Source organism: Tiliqua scincoides, chromosome 5, assembly GCF_035046505.1.
Source record: "Tiliqua scincoides isolate rTilSci1 chromosome 5, rTilSci1.hap2, whole genome shotgun sequence".
NCBI lineage: Eukaryota > Metazoa > Chordata > Lepidosauria > Squamata > Scincidae > Tiliqua > Tiliqua scincoides.
The window spans coordinates 141,400,532-141,420,330 of NC_089825.1; the positions used below are offsets into that span (position 1 = coordinate 141,400,532).

At 42.9% G+C, this 19,799-nt stretch overlaps 1 protein-coding gene across 1 annotated transcript; it reads left to right on the forward strand.

Moving 5' to 3' along the window:
* The first annotated feature begins 3,714 nt into the window (after window positions 1-3,714).
* Window positions 3,715-7,504, forward strand: CCNB1IP1 (cyclin B1 interacting protein 1). Its single transcript, XM_066631363.1, has 3 exons — window positions 3,715-4,011; window positions 5,072-5,405; window positions 7,311-7,504. The coding sequence occupies exons 1-3, from the start codon at window positions 3,715-3,717 to the stop codon at window positions 7,502-7,504; spliced, it is 825 nt and encodes a 274-aa protein (XP_066487460.1).
* Window positions 7,505-19,799: the final 12,295 nt, after the last annotated feature.

Below are 19,799 nucleotides of genomic sequence, written 5' to 3' on the forward strand. Positions count from 1 at the left end.
CTTCAGTCTCGAAAGACTGGTATCGCGCTCTGCAAGGTGGTTCTGGCACAGCGTCTAGTGTGGCTGAAAAGGCCAATCCGGGAGTGACAATCCCTTCCACACCAGGAGCAAGTGCAGTCTGTCCCTGGTCTGTCTCCCTGGCTATGGGCCTTCCTTCTTTGCCTCAGACTGTTGGCCAAGTGTCTCTTCAAACTGGGGAATACTTCAAACTGGGAGGGATACTGTATATGCTGAAACATGTGAAGAGGTTCTCCACATTCATAGTGTGTCTTCTATGAGGAAACTCCATTTCCTTAAATTATCCTTTGATCTTCCTACCCATTTGTTGTTGAAAGGTTATTTATTGATCCAAGATTTCTACCCCAGAAAACAGTCGCCCAAGGCAACTTACAACTCATAGCTAAAATATACTATATTTTTAATATAGTATATAAATATAGTCTATATACTATATTTTATTGCTAAAAAGCACTAAACCACAAAAGAAAAATAAACTGCTACAGAGGCACAGGAGGCTTATGCTGCTATAAATAGTTATTCTGTATTCTGGAAAAAAAAAACTTAGCAGTTCTTTTTCCATCTTTAAGCCTTGAGATTGCTCATAGGAGTGGAGCAGAAAAGGGCACCATTGCTGTGCCCTATCTGTCATGGTGACCATAAAAGCACTAACCATGCTGTGAAGTTTTCAAGAACTTAAAATTTTTATTGCACTTTTTTTGGTAATTTTCAGGTTTTTTAAGTTTGCTTATACTTTTTCTGTGTTAATATATGCTTTATTAGTGGTTCCTGTGAGGCGGGAGAAGAAATCTCAAGCAAATGTAGTGACCAAGGGTTACTGTTTATATGCAGTGGGGAGGGGGCATCAAAAATCTTCTGTGGTCTTTCCCTGTGAGGGTATGGTCTACTCAATGCCAGAGGGAAGGCAAGTAGTCAGGTGCACTTTTGCCTCAGGCACCTTTTAAGCCTTGGTACTCGTTCGCGCGATGGGAGGAGGGAGTGGGAAGGCGCGGGGAAAGATAGAATGCGAAGTAGGCTTGGCGCGCGCTTGAGCTTTGAGGGGAGGGGCGAATGAAGCAGCGAGCGAGGTAACAACGGTCTCTGCTGCGCGCGCTCCCTCCCCCCGCGGGTTTCTCTCTACATTTTCCCGCCTTTTTTTCTTTCAAAAACGCAGCGGGCGGGAAACTGTTAACGGTCATAAGCCCACGCCTTGATCTCAGTCGCCTCTGGTGCTGTGCACATCTCTCCACAGAAAGTGTTTGTCACTGGCAGCCTTTCATTTTTTAAAGCCAGAGAGATCTTAAAGCACACTTTTTTTTCACACCACACTAAAAACATTGAAATTACCATTCTTCCAGAGCTACTGTGTTTTTAAACAGCTGTGTGACAAGCTGAAGTGCAACAGGTGAAGGGCTTTCCTGTCAGGGACACATCACTGTGGCTGGAAAAGCTCCACCTGTTGCACTTCTGACTGCAGAACTGAGGGGAGGAACAGGTCGAGAGAAGAAAGGCCACTGAGCAGGGGTGTGATTTTTTTTTTGAAGTGTTGTATGTCACCTTGGACATAATTTTATCAAGTCAAAGGGTATTAACTTAATATTAATTAACATAATAAACACATCAATATATACATGTATAAAATACATACATATTTATTATGTGTGTGTTTATATACATATACACATACGCACACAAACCACAACTATTTAAAGTACAATAGCACTGCCAGTAAAATGGCCACAACACAACACAACTCCACCACAGAAACTGAAGAGTGTGTAGTAATGTTCTTGCATGTTTACCTAATAGGGAAAATTGTTTGCTCTTTATTGCTCTTTTAAGCAACCTTAATTACTCCCCCCACCCCCAACCTAAACATGTGTACAGTACATGAAATAGCCTGTTCTTCCACTTTTACACTGGCACCATTCCCCTCCTCTTCCTCTGTCCATCTCTCTTGTGCCTCAGGCTGCAATCCTAAGCATGCTTTCCTGGGAGTAAGCCCCATTGAATTCAATGGGACTTACTTCTGAATAGGCATGCATAGGATTGGGCTGTTTGTTAACCCCCTCGGAACAGGGACCTGCCTTCTCTTCTGTTGTAAAGGGCCACCTTGTGTGTAAATAACAATTCTGGGTAGAAAAAGGAGGTTAAAATGTAGTAACGTACAAGTAACACACCACAATCCTTCAGGATATGCCCAGTTGGCCATTAGGAAAGCTCAAATGCTGAGACTCCTTCCCTGAGGATGTTGAATCATAAAGAGAGAGTTCTGGTTGGGCACTCTGCTCCTTTAAACAACTCACATGGGATGTTCATTTTTGTGTTTATACAGTTTGCAGCATTTCCTCAATGAGTGCACAAAGCAGCAATAAAGGAATGATTATTAATGACTAATACTTTATTTTTAACATGTAAAACACTTTGATTAACAATCATTCCTTTATTGCTGCTTTGTGCAATGCTTTTACCTTCAAAATAATGAAATCTGAAATATGACATTGTGTTACCCGTTTTACAGACTTTGGGCACAAGCCTAAGCAGCTCTACTCAGAAGTAAGTCCTATTGTGTTCAGTGGGACTTACTCCAAGGAAAGTGAGGTTAGGATTGCAGCCTCAGGCTGAGACAAAATCATGAGCCAAGGGCCATGAATCAAGCACATAAGTCCATAACCCAGACCCCATTCTTTAAGGCAAAATAAACCGTTTCAGAGAAGTTTAATTTATATTCTGCCTTTATGCACAGAAGGGCATGCAAGGGTGCTTACATCCAACAGTATGGCAATGCATTAATAAAAATTGACATGACAGAAACATATGCAAGGCCTCTTTAAAAGGTCTAAAAAGCTTGCCTTAACCATACAGTCTTCACTACTTTTCTAAAAGTGGATTGTAGGGTGATGAGTAGTACAAAACTCGAGAGCTTATTCCAAAATTTGGTGCCACAGCCAAGAAGGCCCCATATCTCTCCTGGATACTCACCCACATGATGGTGTGGTAAATGGCCACTGGTTAAGATCATTCAGAAGTGTATTATAGATATACATGGAGGAGAGATCTGTTCAAGAGATCACAAAAGAATCCCCTGGTGGAGAGCCAATGTAGCTTTGAATACAAGTAATTAGGGAGACAGGCAAGAAAGGGCTTTTGCCTTCATGCCCTGTTTGTCAGCTTCCTGGAGGCATCTTGGACACTGGGAGACAGGATGCTGAAGCAGAAGGACCTTTTGGTCTGATCCAGAATGACTCTAATGTTTACTTTTGCTTTTCTTTAAAAAAAATTATGACAGTAGAATGTCATTTAAAAAAAAAAAAAATTCATTTGTTGTATTTTACCCTCTAAACTATTTAATTACTTAGACTGAACTGCTTGGGGACTGATGTGTTTGTATTTGGAAACACTGCTATAACAATGCAGTCCTATGCATGTCTACTTATAAATAAACCAATTGAATACAGTGGGTTTTAATCCCAGGTGAGTGGGTTTAGGATTGCAACCCAAGCATATATGAACTTAGATGATAGAGTGGGAAATCAATCTAATCAATGAACACATGATGTTCTTAAGCTCAGTTCTGTACTGTGAATCTGAATCCTACAAGCAGTCTGAACTCTTGGCATTAATATTTCTTTAACCACCATAGGTGTGCGATGGTGAATGCTATATTCCTCTCCCATAGGAAACACTTGTTCTACTTTTATTCTTGGCCACATCAAAATGTCTGTCTGTGAGGATATGCTTCTTTGCAATTACCGCAAGTGCCGAGTCAAGTTATCAGGCTATGCGTGGGTCACAGCCTGCTCACATATTTTTTGTGACCAACACGGCAGTGGGGAGTTTAGTCGTTCACCAGCAGTCTGCCCTGCTTGCAGCAGTGCTCTCTCTGGCAAGTTAGATATTGTTCGGACAGAGCTCAGTCCTTCTGAGGAATATAAGGCCATGGTCCTGGCTGGACTGCGGCCAGAAATTATTCTAGACATCAGCTCAAGGGCTCTGGCCTTCTGGACATACCAGGTAAACGCATATGAGGGCATTTATATTTCAAAAATAATTGGAGAATCTATTAAAACTGTGTATACATGTGTCACACTTTTGTAAAGCTGGATAAACAATTAAGGGTCCAATTGAGGACCCACATGACTGTTCTTTATTTATCTGAGTTTCTCAAATCCGTGGAGCAAATTAAACATAGCTTGCTCAAGAAAAAAACTCAGCATCTTCTGCACAAAGCCATCATTTACCCAGTGATGCTCTCTAACTCCACAGGCACTAATTTAAGCATCTCAAACTCTGTGCTATAAATCCAATATTTTTTTACTGCTAACCACAACTCTGCTATTAGAATAAATTGGGCAAACCGGAAATAAATTTATTTGTGCAACACACATTCCAGTGTTGCATGTTATAGCAAAAATTTCAGTTCCTAAAGCCTAGACTAAAAGCTTTGCTATCTTTATGAAAACTATATGTTGGTACCCTAGATTTCCTAGAAACCTTACATTTCAATGAAGTAAAATCAATTTATGTGAATGAATGATTAGACCTTATGGATGTTAACAGTCATGGAAAACTTCAAATCTCTGAAAGAATTATACCTGAGAACTATATATAATTCTGTAGCACTAGAGAAGGGGGTAGTGAAAAGAGGAATAACTGATCAAAAATCAAAAATCTTCAATAAAAAAAATCAAATAAAAAAAAGTGTAACTTTTTTAATCCTGAGGGCTGCTACCATGCTTTAAAAAAGAAAAAAAAATGACATTTTCAGGTTTCTGTGTAACCAATTGAATTGATGATGCAGACCACACTGAAAAAAATTTACAACTCAGGATGTTTTTGGAACCTTTGACTATTTCACTGTACCCATATTTTAGTATTGCCCTGCAGGGGGGAAGAACAGCTGGGGGTCAAAAAATCAACATAGATGAAATGATTAAGAAGTTGACACTCTAATCCTCCAAGTAGTTGCTAAAGATCTGCAGCCTTCATAACTGGATTCTGTGATGACATGGCAAGAAAGAACATCGCATAAAATCTGATTCATGTCTCCTGCTTTTTCTCTTTGTCCTTGCAGGTTCACCAAGAACGCCTGTATCAAGAATACACCTATAGCAAAGCAGAGGGCCACTTGAAACAGATGGAGAAAGTCTATACCCAGCAACTCCAGAGCAAAGATATGGAGCTGACATCTATGAAGAGTGAGGTGTCTTCCCTAAAGAAAGTATTGGAAGAATATAAGAAGAAATTCACTGAACTCTCAGAGAAACTCATGGAGCGCAACCGGCAGTACCAGAAACTTCAAGGCCTGTATGACAGTTTACGCTTACGTAACATTGCTGTGGCCAGCCAAGAGGCAGCTCAGGAACCTCCTATGATGCCTCAGCCTGCTGTCTTTGGTTTCCCTTTGGGTAAGAGTGGTGGCTTCTCAGTTGGATACTGTACATAATCTAGAAGATGTGCAGCACAATTCTAACCTGCCCTGGAGCAGGCAGGCTGGCTGGCCTGCACTGCATCCAAGGTAGGATTGGGCTGAAAGCGGCTTAGCCCGGGGCAAGAGGAATCACTTCCCCTTACCCTGGGTAAAGCCACAGCAGCCCCTATGGGGCTACTCAGATCTGTGCCACTTCAACAGGTGGCACAAATCTGAGCAGCCCAGGAATGGGGTTACGATCCGGCATAAGTAACTCACTCTGGCCCTGCCTTCCACTCCCCATCTGTACCCACAGGAATGCCCGCTGCACACCATCCCCCACCCCAAAACGTCTCCCTCCCACCTGCTTCCCGCTTCCTCACTGCCCTCCCCAGTCCCCTTCACTGGCCGAGCTTGGCCAATGCAACTCACCCTTTCCCTGTGGCCTGTGTTGGCATGGGGAGGCCAGTGCAAGTCTGTGTGCCGGCCTAACCCCACTTATGTCAGTGCGAAAGTGCTTTACAGCACTTCTGCAACAAGGATGCAACGACCTATCTGCAGGTCAGGATTGCGCTCTTAGTGACAGAAATGATCTTGAAATGAAATGAAATGTTCCTCATAGGGCAGCATTAGAAAGATGTAGTTGTGATAGTGAAATGCTATGCTTGTGGAGAAGTGTAGCTTAGCCTGAGACATTTTCTACATTTTATATCCAGTACAAACTCATTGACCATTTCTTCCCTGAGATTTCTAGTTGCTCTCTGTAATGCAGAATAAGATTTGTTATCTGAATTATGTGGTTAGTCAAACCTCATATCAGAGATCCTCTAATAGGGACAGGGAGCCTGTTTTTGGATTTTTTTCTGTCAATTGTGAACTTTTTTGTTGAAAAGTGGTATATAAATACTGTTCAGCATCATCATCTCTCATAACATCATACCACTGTATAACTACAGTATAGTTGACATTCCCCTTTTCTGAATATTTTAATTATGGAATGTCTCCCATTTCATTAATGGTACATTGTACTGAATATTTGGTGACTCCTACAATTTCAGACTGCTTGTAAACTTGGGTTGCAAACCACAAGTTAGTAGTAATGGAGTAAGAGGGTTTTGAATGGCAAAATCAGGTACTATGGTGAGTTATGCAACCTTTTGAGATAATTTTGAAGCTAGAGGTAATTTCAAAAAGGAATAGGAAAAATGGGGGTTAATACTTTGAAACTGAAACTTGAGGGTCCTTAGATCTCAGAATACCATGATGATGAGGATGATGTGAATACATGCCACTTTTCTACAATAAAGTCCATATATTGATTTCCTTAGCAAAATAATTTAAAAGAAAGGTCTCTGTCCCTAAGCACTTACAATCTAAAAACAGTCACAAGAGACACAGCAAACAGCCACTGTGAACGATGCCATCTTGGGATGGGACAGTTGCTCTCTACCTGCTAAACTGTAACAGAACCATTTTTTAAAAGTGCCTCTTAGCCCAGTTAGCAGAGGCCGTATATGCATTAGTTACAAATGCTGAATGTTTATGAGTACACACAAGGTATATGATACTGTATGTTTTACCTTGCACGATAAATAGAAGCTTGATGGGGGAAGGATTTGAATGAGGAAAATTGTGAGAAAGGCTTCTTTTAGGGAAAAAATCCTAATCTGACTGCCTCCTCGCTACAGCTGCTATGAACTGTGAGAGATCCTGATCTTGTATCTCCCACATCAAGTCTACAAGTTTGTCCATTATAGTGTGTGTTTGTGTGTGTGGGCACACAAGTGTGTATGCAAGGGGGGGATGAGAGAACATTATCATAACATACAAATGTAGCTAATAATGCCTTGTTTATGGTTGCACACACATCCCAACTAATATGTCTCTCACTTTCATGTTCCAGGTAATGCTACCAGGCTTTCTGGGTCTTCAACACCCATCCAGGGCCGTCGTGGAGAGGGAGACTGCCATTTCAAACCATTTTTTGCCTCCTCTCCACCAATGGGCGAATCTGGCTTCTTTTCCTTTACCTCTCCTGGCAATGATCTAGAACAGCACCCAGGAGGCAACAGGGTCTACAAAATTAAGAGAATATAAACCAAAATTTGTGACATCACTCAGTTGTAGGAAGTTTTGAAAATCCTGTTTAAGCCTGAAGCCTCAGGGCAATGGGCAGAAATGATGCTTACACTCTGGAGGTTTTCAAAAGAATCCAGAGGAGAACGTGGTGAAATCCCATGAGTGTCAAATTTGTGATTCTCAACCATTGTTCTGAAAATTATAGCCATAGCAAACCTTAAAGTGGGGAAATCTGCAGTGACTAGAAGAGTAACTGTGCAAGTTATAGACAATTCCTTTCCAGTTCCTTTTTCCGACAGAGTATTCTGACTGTTGCTGGCAGTCACTGTAGTTGTTCTGCTCCCTTGAGATTGTTACATACCTTGCCATTATTCTGTCACTCAGCAACAACCTTCTCTCCCCTTCTCCATCATATACACACACTATAATGACACTTGCTATGCTGCTAACTATGCTTTTATGAAGGTGAAACAAGGATTTGGGTGCCATGTAGTTTCACCTTGTCATTTTTTCCAGTTGCTGTATGGGCGCTTGAATGTGTAACTGTTGTAACTTGTAGATTGTAGAACTTGCTTTCTTATTAACTGTAGCACTCATATTGAAGTGTTTTCCTCCAATTATGGGCATAAATATGTTTTCAAGATTGTGTGTGGTTTGTTCATTGCTGCTTTTCAGCATGGAAAAATGCTTTTGTCTGCCTCTGTGTTTATCCCTGGTTTTGTGTGTACAGTGGGCCCACGGTATCTATGGGGGATCCACTCCAGGACCCTCCCCTCACAAATACCAATTTCTGTGGATAATCAAATCGATGGGGGTGCAGACAAACTGGAAGTGCCTCTCAGAAGCCTCTGTGGGACGTTCTAAAGCACAGGGAGGCCACATGTGACCTCCCCATGCCTCAGAAGGCCTCCCAGGCATGACTGGTGGAGTGGACATTTCCAGTCAAAGAGACAAAGAACAAGTGAAGTATACAGCCCCCTCAGAAGGATCAGCCCTGAGGGAGAAATGAAGCCAAGGGGCAGAGCCAGACATTTGCGTCTTCTAATTTGACTGGGTGGCAGCCCTGAGTGAATTTTAGCCAGCAGAAGGAAGAACTCTTCCACCTTGTGGTTTAATTAGCCCAGGGGTCTCTAAACTTTTCGACCAAAGAACCACATGAAATACCTGGCACAGTGTTGAGGGCTGGAAAAAAAAGAAATTTAAATATAAAATTTAAATAAATACATTAGAGATGGAACTTAGATGAATGAATAAATGAATGAATGGACTCAAAGTTTCAGGATTTTTCCAAGCACCAACACCCACTACAGAAATGGACCCCCACCCCACAAGCACAGCTCCAGTCATGTTTGATCAACTGTGCCAGAGGCTCTCAGGGGACTGGAAGCTGGCCACCAGCTGGATAGAGGCTTGCCATGGGCTGCATCTGGCCCCAGGGGCAGGGTTTGGAGACCCCTGAATTAGCCCATGTGTCATGTACAACATTCTGGCCAGGTCTGAATGAGTGGAAGAGAGAATGGATGGGGGGTGGCTGTGTCATAGCTCAGCTATTGTGTCTGCAGTAAGAAAGAGTGATTCTATGAAGCAGAGTAGTGTGTGTTAGGGAGCTTTGGTGTTTCATAGTGTTGGCATGCCTTGTAATTAATAAAGTTTTGATTTATATGTCTGTTGGAGGTGGCTCTTTCCCCCAGAGTAGATAAGTGACTCCTTTCCCATCTCCACTTCTGGGTGCTAGAGTGGGGGCGGGGATCAACACTCTTAATTTCTGTTTTCCTCCCCCAACCCCAGCAGGCCTGAATTAGATCTGGACTTGTTTTAAACCTAACATGACCCCTTAGAAAATATTGTTTAGCAGGGAGAATTCTTTCAGGACTTGAAAGTATGCAAATAGTATGAGTATGTTTTGAAAAAGTTCAAAAAGTGAAATGTAGACAAGCACACATTTCTTCTAATCACTATATTTAATTATATTTCCATAACAGCAGAATAAAATTTCAGGAGTTTAGCAGGCATAGGCGGGAGGGAAAAGGCTAGGTTTAGCAAAGGGCAGGGTTGCTTCCAAGTCAGAGGGCCCTTGGCAAGGTACCCTCTAATGCAGTGTTTCTCAAGCTGTGGGTCGGGACCCACTAGGTGGGTTGTTAGCCAATTTCAGGTTAGCCCATTCATTTCAATATTTTATTTTTAATATATTAGATTTGATGCTATCATGGTATGTGACTGCATTTGGAGAAATGTTACAGACCTGTACTTTGAACAAGCTACTATGTATTTTCTTTTAAAAATGATAGTAAATGGGGCTTACTCCTGGGTAAGTGTGGGTAGGATTGCAGCCTAGGATTGTGAAAAATGTTCCTACTTGATAATGTCACTTTTGGTCATGACATCACTTTCAGTGGGTCCTGACAGATTCTCATTCTAAAAAGTGGGTCCTGGTGCTAAAAGTGTGAGAACCACTGCTCTAATGACTGACCCCAGGGGTCAGGGCACATTTTGGCAGGGCAGCCATTAGGTACTAGACCTTTGGCAACTACAAAACAACCATGTGCCAGCCCTGGCCAGGGGAAGACATGTAGGAAAACAGGAAGCAGGACAGCTAGTGGAATTCCGAGATACTCAACAGGTACCTGGTATCATGCACAACTCTGGCAGGTATACATCTGTTGATGTAGCCCAGTGAGTTGGGTAGAATAATGCATGCTATTTAATCATTCCCATAATCATAATCCTCACACTGTGTTTTGTTTGAGTTTGTTTTTTTTAATCTCTCAGTGAAATCTGCAACCCTATATCTGAGATTTCACAAATCATAGTTTAGCGATTATAAATCAACCTCAATATACTAAAATGCCTCAAAGCAGAAAGGAAGCGCCTTGGGCATTTGCTTCTGCATGGGAAAGGCGGAAATAAATAATTTCTGCCTGTTGCTCAGGGTAGAGCTTGGATGAGGCTCAAGTCAGAAACAAAAGGAGGATGTGCCTGGCTGGATCAAATAAAAAATCCTGCTAGTCCGGCACTCACTTTCCAAGTATGCTCAGCCAGGAACTTAAAGTAAAAGCCCTCCTGTTGTTTTACTCATAGTGAGAATTCTAAGAAATCCTGAATCAGAATAGTGTTCTTCTGTGCCAGTGATGAGAGACGTCAACTGCATCAATTATGCACCTTCAGAATTATTATTTATATGTCACATTTAACTAAAAACGAACTTCACAAAGCAGTTGACAGTGCAGAAATAAAGGAATAAATTGATCCCTATCCCAAAAGTGTTTATGATCTAACAAGAAGCAGAAGAAACAGCAGGAAACAGCCATTAGAAGAGACACTGTGCTCAGGAGAATAGGGATAGTTGCTGCCCCCCCCCCCACGCTAAATATAAGAGATGCACCAGTTTAAAATGTACCTCTTTACCCAGCTATTGTGGAGAAGCTATCCCTAATGATCTCTGTTCTTAGGATCCCAATACATTTACTGTATGGTTGTATAGACTGTATCCCATGCTTCCTTGACTTGGAACAGTGTGAGGACACACAGGGCAGGATTCATCACTTCTCCAGTGGCAACATGCCCTAGGCATAAGACACAAAACCCATTTGTACATTAGTTCACATGCTACATTTGATACATTAATAGTATCAATAACTCCTCTTAGTGATGGAACACTAGAGAAGCAGTAGTGTTGCGAAAACCATCCATTCTGATGCTATCAAATTTGAAAGCAAACTGAGTAGTCCAAGAAGTAATGCTACATACATGGAGATTAGAGATGCTCTGAGAAAGCTGGTGATTGGAAGCCCTCTAGCAGTTACTTTTAGCATTCATCTGCACAACAATTGATTTAGCAGGAAAAGGAAGATCCACATATTCATTCCTGTTAAGGCAGCAAGAGACATTTACATTTGTTTTTCAACTTCCCCATGGCTCCCTTCACCTCCTTGTTCCTCAGAGTATAGATGAGGGGATTGAGGGCAGGTGTGACCACCATGTAGAATACAGCAGCATTCTTGTCCATCTGGTTTCCGGAGGCAGGCTTAAAATACACGTAACCAATGGGCCCATAGAAGAGGAAGACAACCATAAGGTGAGAGCCACAGGTGGACAGAGCCTTACTACCACCCTTCCCATAACGGCCACAAAGGAGGGTGGTCAGGATGATGACATATGAGAGCAGCAAGGATAGAAAAGCAGGTAGAGTTACCAGGCTGTCACTGATCAACAAGACTATCTCAACAACATAGGTTTCCAAACAGGACAGCTTCATTACCTGTGGGATGTCACAAAAGAAATTATCTAGCACATTTGGTCCACAATATGGTTGTTGGGACAACACAACTGCATTAAAACTGCCATGAATGAAGCCTCCTGTCCCGCAAAATATGACAAGATGGAAGCAACGTTGTCGGTTGATGATGGTTGCATACCTCAGTGGGTGGCAGATGGCCACATAGCAGTCATAGGCCATGACCGAGAGGAGGAACATTTCTGCACCTCCAAAGCAGTGGAGGCCAAATATCTGAGCCATGCAGCCTACAAAAGAAATGGTTCCACCATTGTTTGACAGGTCGGTTGCTAGTTTTGGAGCTGCTACAGAACCCAAAGTGATGTCAAGGACAGACAGATTGGCAAGGAAGAAATACATAGGGCATTGAAAGAGCTTGGGCTCAGACCGCACAGTCACTACGATTAGCAAATTTCCCACAAGGACGGATGTGTAGCAGGTTGTGGCCAGGGTTAAAAGGAAGAGCTGGGCAGTGCGGGAGCTGGGGAAGTCCAGGAAGACAAACTCTGTCACAGTGGACCCATTCATCTTGATGGTTGGTTCTGGTGAGAAAAACAATTAGAATCCTGTTAACCCTTCAGGCCCTGCCCACCTAACAGACTTTGGGTGCAGAAGTTCCCAAGTTCCAGCCTACCCTTGCCCTGCAAAAAGACTCCAGATGGAGAAATGATGAAAAGACCTCAAATAGCAAGGCAATTCAGGTTCACTGGGCCATTGTGATGGAGTAGCCACAACGTTGTGCAGAGATTTCTCTACCTGCTGGGGGGGGTATGGTTGTCCCCAGCTTAGGGGCTTGTGAGTTCCTCTCTCCTACTTAGGCTGGGCTGTTTGTTTAGCCGATTCTTTTTCTTTCTTATTGTTTCTGCCCTTGCTGAAATAGCTGCCATTTTCTCCCTCTGTTCAAGTAAAATCCTTAGCTATAGTCATTTTTCCTGCATGTGGGACTGCTTTAATCCCTCAGAACTTCCCCAGGCAAGGAGGTGACTGGATGACCTTGGCCAGTCCCTTTGTCTCCATCCAGCCTACCTCAAAAGACTGTTGTGAGAATAAAAGGGGAAGAATGTGTGCTGTCCTGAGCTTCTTGGAGGAAGGGTGGGATATGGATGAAACTATATCACATGTATCACTGGTCTGATGAACGGGCAGTTCCATGTGTTCCACAAAGATTTCCAACCAGTGCTTCCTCAAAGGTGCACAGCTGTGCACCTCTAAGCTGAGCTCCATGCAGGGCGGAACTCAGCCACCTCTGTTACTTCAAAATAAGCTTCTTAGTCTCCTTTACTCTCCCCCCTGTCCCCAATAGTTTTCCCTGTATTCAATTTGGACTTTGCAATTTAGAGCACAGCCTCATGACTTTTTGTGAAAGCCTGGTTAAAATAGGGTTATTGTGAATTTTGAAGTACTGAGAGCTAGAGAAAAGCACAGTCTTTAAAAAATACATAGATCATTGTTAAGATATTCCTCTACACATGCTGGTCAAAGCTTTTATTGTTAATTGGGATTAAGAGATTGCCCATAATACTTCTCTAAACATTTGGGAAAATGTATAGAATAAAGAACGTAGATTTTCCCTAAAGGTGAATTTGCATCAAAAGCTCTCTGCAGTACTACAAGATGGTACACTATTCAATAATTAGAAAATTAATAACTGATATCTGTGGTATGTTGGAAGTGAAAAGCTCCCCAAGGAGATGGTTGTTATATATGCTGGATTTGTACTGTTGAATAGAGATATAGGAATAATAAAGGAAAAGAAGTTAGGTTATGATGTTACATTAAAAGCCTCTCTCATAGAACAGTAGTTCTCAAAGTTTTTAGCATAAGGACCCACTTTTTCACTATCGGGATCCACCAAGGTTTACAAGACTTAAAAATCTAGAAAAAAAATATTATTATTATTTACAAGTAATAATAATAAGCAGAGGTAATAAGCAGAAAAAAAGATGCTCAAACACTTATCTCCCTATATTTACACAGGCTTGCATACTGCAGGAGCTGAGGTCTTTGCAGGGCAATTAGCAGCTATCTTATTTTTGAATAGCCTCAGAATTAGAGGCAGATAGTTATCTGATCTTTCCATCACTTGTGTTTTCATTGGAGATTCTGCTCTGCAACCCACCAAAAATTGGGTCATGACCCACCAGTGGGACCTGCATATGTATGTGCATCAGCATGGCTTCTGCAATCATCATGTAATCAGAATCAGCATGGCTTCTGTAAGGGTAAGTCTTGCCTCACAAACCTTTTAGAATCCTTTGAATATTCCACATACATATGTTCCAAAAATTCTTGACCCTCTATGCCATCTGACACCATGAAAACTATTCAGCCATTTCTCTTATACACAGCCAAATATAATTAAGTATTTACTATACTGACTTTGATCCATGTTGGCAACCTTCCGTCTCGAAAGACTATGGTATCGCGCTTTGAAAGGTGGTTCTGGAACAGCGTCTAGTGTGGCTGAAAAGGCCAATTCGGGAGTGACAATCCCTTCAACACTGGGAGCAAGTGCAGTCTGTCCCTGGTCTGTCTCCCTGGCTATGGGCCTTCCTTCTTTGCCTCTTAGCCTCAGACTGTTGGCCAAGTGTCTCTTCAAACTGGGAAAGGCCATGCTGCACAGCCTGCCTCCAAGCGGACCGCTCAGAGGCCAGGGTTTCCCACTTGTTGAGGTCCACTCCTAAGGCCTTCAGATCCCTCTTGCAGATGTCCTTGTATTGCAGCTGTGGTCTACCTGTAGGGTGCTTTCCTTGCACGAGTTCTCCATAGAGGAGATCCTTTGGGATCCGGCCATCATCCATTCTCACGACATGACCGAGCCAACGCAGGCGTCTCTGTTTCAGCAGTGCATACATGCTAGGGATTCCAGCACGCTCCAGGACTGTGTTGTTTGGAACCTTGTCCTGCCAGGTGATGCCGAGAATGCGTCGGAGGCAGCGCATGTGGAAAGCGTTCAGTTTCCTCTCCTGTTGTGAGCGAAGAGTCCATGACTCGCTGCAGTACAGAAGTGTACTCAGGACGCAAGCTCTGTAGACCTGGATCTTGGTATGTTCTGTCAGCTTCTTGTTGGACCAGACTCTCTTTGTGAGTCTGGAAAACGTGGTAGCTGCTTTACCGATGCGTTTGTTTAGCTCGGTATTGAGAGAAAGAGTGTCGGAGATCGTTGAGCCAAGGTACACAAAGTCATGGACAACCTCCAGTTCATGTGCAGAGATTGTAATGCAGGAAGGTGAGTCCAGATCCTGAACCATGACCTGTGTTTTCTTCAGGCTGATCGTCAGTCCAAAATCTTGGCAGGCCTTGCTAAAACGATCCATGAGCTGCTGGAGATCTTTGGCAGAGTGGGCAGTGACAGCTGCGTCATCGGCAAAGAGGAAGACACGCAGACATTTCAGCTGGACTTTGGACTTTGCTCTCAGTCTGGAGAGGTTGAAGAGCTTTCCGTCTGATCTGGTACGAAGATAGATGCCTTCTGTTGCGGTTCCAAAGGCATGCTTCAGCAGAACAGCGAAGAAAATCCCAAACAAAGCTGGTGCAAGAACACAGCCCTGCTTCACGCCGCTTCGGATGTCAAAGGGGTCTGATGTGGAGCCATCGAAGACAACAGTGCCCTTCATGTCCTTGTGGAAGGATCTGATGATGCTGAGGAGCCCGGGTGGACATCCAATCTTGGGGAGAATCTTGAAGAAGCCATCCCTGCTGACCAGGTCGAAGGCCTTCGTGAGATCTATGAATGCTATAAAGAGTGGCTGTCGTTGTTCCCTGCATTTCTCCTGCAGTTGTCTAAGGGAGAATACCATATCAGTGGTGGACCTGTTGGCTCGGAATCTGCACTGTGATTCTGGATAAACGCTCTCTGCAAGTACCTGGAGCCTCTTTAGTGCAACTCGGGCAAACAACTTTCCTACAACGCTAAGGAGAGAGATGCCACGGTAGTTGTTGCAGTCACCCCTGTCGCCTTTGTTCTTGTACAGCGTGATGATGTTTGCATCCCTCATGTCTTGAGGTACTCCACCTTCTCTCCAGCAGAGACAAAGGATTTCATGCAGCTCAGTGACGATGATCTCTTTGATGATGACTTTGATATGCATTAAGTATAAGTGAAAAGCTGATCCCAAGGAACTTGCAAGTTGAAGGTCTAGCATGGAGGAGACAATGCTTTACACAAAAAACATGAAATGCACCTATAATAAGGTTGTCACATATGTATGTATACGTGTATAGAACTGGATTGTCCTATCCTGAGTGATCAATGGAATGTGGCACTTTAGAGTGTACCTGCAATATCAATGGATCTTAGATTAAATTTAATACAGCAAAAAAATGTTTAGGGTAAACTGAGCACTGCAGAGATTCTATTAAAAGGACTTAGCGTTATGAGAAAATCCCCCTCCTCATTTTATTGTATTATTGGTTATGCTAGTTTGACATCCAGAAATATTTTACAGACTTTCATATATGGATGCCAGCATGCAAAATGAACTGTTCTCCCAGAAAACACTGGCCTACAGGCCTCATTTCCGCTTTGGTCAAGCTCAGACTCTTGGTTGCTTGTTTGTATTCCCTCTTCTCCCCTCACAATCACACATCCTGGAAGGAGATTGATAATCCTACATTGTATCTCTAGCTCAGGGGTGTGCAAAGTTTTTAGCAGGAGGGCCACATCATCTCTCTGACACTGTCAAGGGCCGGGGGGGGGGATTAATTTACATTTTAAATTTGAATAAATTTACATACATTTACATAAACAAATATATTAAAGATGAACTTGTATGAATGAATGAAGGTCTTGCAATAGCTCAAGGCCTATAAAAGTCCTTGCCCAAAGCAAGGCTGGCCTTTCCTTTGCTGCCGCTACTGCATCACAGATGTGAAACAACAAGCAGTGGAGAGAGCCCTCATCCTACAGCTCACGCGAGATGTCAAACAGTCGCCCTCATGCTGAGAGCAGTTGGGTCGGGCCAGTGTGGGCTCCAACAAATCTCCAGAGGGCCAGAGACTCATTTGGAGACTGGGGACTCCCTGAGGGCCACATTGAGAGGCCTCGAGGGCCGCAAGTGGCCCCAGGGCCGGGGTTTGGGCACCCCTGCTCTAGCTGAATGAAACTCAGTAATCCTGTCAGACAGGTTTCCATTGTATGTACAGTTTGTGTTTGCTTTCCTGAATGCAATTCCAGTAACTTCTGCATTTTGTACCAAAACATTGGATTATACCTGTATTTTGCATTGACTTAGGTAAACCTCACTTAAAGTTGCCAGACATCCCCTGGCACCAGAGGGCTAATCTGTATTTTAGCTGACACTACTAACTCTGTTTACCTACATCCTGTTTGATTAAGAGGAATTCCCTTCATTCATACCCGTTACCTATTGATACATTAAAAGCAAACACCCCAAATTACACATTTATCCCCCAAACATTCTGCTTAAACATAAACAACTTTTCAATATCCTTAAATACTAAGAGGGTTTGACTAGCAAATGGTCACTCTTCTGAGTGCCCAAACATGGAGTCACTCTCCTGAGTGCCCTAACAGGGTCACTCCCTGAGTGTCCAACAAATGGTCACTCTCCAGGGTGTCCACACACGCTGCTCACAGAAACTGCCGCTCATAGACCAGATGCCCAGACAGGTAGCTATGTCATGCACTTTGAACTCTTTCTCTTCCCTCACCCCCCTTTTCCCCTTCTCTCCCCATCTTCAGCTAGCAGCTGGGGCTGGCAGAGCAGGAATCCCTGAAATCCTTCCCTACCATTCCCCTTTCTGATTTCTTCGGATGCACCAAATACATTCACACAACACTGCACTCACCACTATAGGACATTCTGGTTAGGGCAATACAATAGTCCTTTATTGATTCTTTTGTATATCTATTTTGTGTCCCTTCTAATAAAGCTGTAAGCACTTATTGGAATATTTCTCTCAGTCTCTACTTTTAGTAAAGGCGTTTCTGCAGAACGCTGGTTTGCAGCCAGTCTTAAGATGCCAATGTTTCAATAGAGCAGGTGTACTAATTCCCCTAAACAACTAAACCAGGCTCTTTTAGTAACATTAGTAATTAATCTAGATCCGTTGTGGCCAACCTGCAGCACACTGTACCGCTTTTTATATACCAAATCTTCAACATGCAACTCCAATGTTATTTTGTCCTCTCTGGAACTGCTCAGGTGGTTTCGCCAGCCCGTTTGATCTGCCGAGCCTCTGCTTGGCTATCTTCCACCCACTCGAGCTTTTTCGCTCCCTTTGTGGGCTTTGAGCTGGGAGAAGCTCCAGCATTCCCAATGGTGCCAGTGGATTCAGAGCTGCTCACTAATCATGAATCCAGGAGGTCCCTGAGGCCTTCTTCACAGATTCGATTACACAGGCCTACAAAATTGTGGGTCAGAAAAGTTTTTCCCAAACTTTATGGTGGTTTGATATGAATTTGGGGTGACAATTCCAAAAATGGCATCCGTTTTGCCCTATCATGTCCAGTTTTGGAGATATAGTATAGCCTCATTAGTGAATGGTTCAAGCAGCTTCCTCATGAGGAAGCTGCTTGAACCATTCACTAAAGAGGCTATGCCGTGTCTCCAAAACTAGATGTGATAGGGCAAAACAGATGGCATTTTTTGAATCGGCACCCCAAATATACCCAGGAATTGGTGTAATGTTTAAGGAAGCAAAATGTGTGTTGGCCTGTGTTATCTATGGAAATAAGTATCCTGAGGGGGTCTCGAAACAGATCCCCCAGGATTCCCAAGAGCCTACTGTATAATTCCAGGGTCCCTCAGGAGAAGTTCAGAGATTGAAAACCATTAAAAACCATTTTGGATGCTCTCACAAATGACGTATCAATTGGCTTATGCTTCCACTTCTCTGTAATGCAAAGAAAAATCTTCATGGGTAAAATGTACATTTTATTCCTCTTCTTCAGTCTATCAAGCACTATCAAAATTTATTAGGGATACAAATAACTGAAGATACCATCAAATATACATTTTTAACAGCCTGATCTTGTGCATGATTAGGTGAACACGAACTCATTGAAATCAGTGAGTATTTGGTATTTGGGTATTTGCAAGAATGCCGGCCTGCATAACACTGATTACTCTTAGCCTCTCAGTGTCTAGCCACCAGAAGTCTTCTTTTTTATTCTTAACAGTTTTGTCCTTCAGTCTCCCTAGTCCAAGTCAGACGCAATCCATGACAGCACAATGGCTGTGTGGAGCAATTCAGAATCATGGCTGGCAGACACTGGGACTGAGAATGCGGCATATGAATCACTCTTCTCTGGAAACCCAATGAATTAGACTTTTATGTATTCATTGCATTCTTCCTGTGTTCACCTGTAAAGCAAATACTCCATCAAAACCCTAACTGTGGGTGGAAAACAGATCATATGTTATCTATGCAAATCCCTCCACCTTTGTTACCGGTTTATGCAAACATTTCCTAAGAAGGCTAACACACCAGGAAGAGGCGCTTGGTGCCAATTTTTCACTGTTAAGTGCCTATGTATTCCAAAGGGAGTGGAAAGATCAGTATTTCTGGTTTTCAAAGCAATTTCTAGGGTTACCGTTAGTGCCAGCCTCCTATACTCAGAATGGTGGGTTTTTCCTCGAACAAGATGGAGTTTTGGATTGATGCTTTTAACATCAGGAAAAGGGCCAAAATATAAGGCAAATACACTTTAATTAAAGCAAAAATCAAGCTTCCTCCATCAATAACCAGTCTAGAAGTTTTACCATGGGCACGTCATTTTCCCAGCCAGATGTTCCTCTTTGCTGCACAGTCCCCAAGCTGGAATTGAAGCCTCGTGCTTGAAATTCCCTCTTGGCACTCTGGAGCCACTTCACAGAGCCTCCATAGAGCCATATGCACTTCTGAGAGGGAACATTGATCAGACCCTCTAACAGCGGTCACCAGCTTTGCAACTGAATAGTGTACTTATTACATAAAGACATTAAATTGTTGCATTTTATTTTCGTTCTCTTCCTTAATAGCCACAAAATTTGGCTTTTTACCACTGCTGCATGTTGAGTCGATCTTTTCATTGCG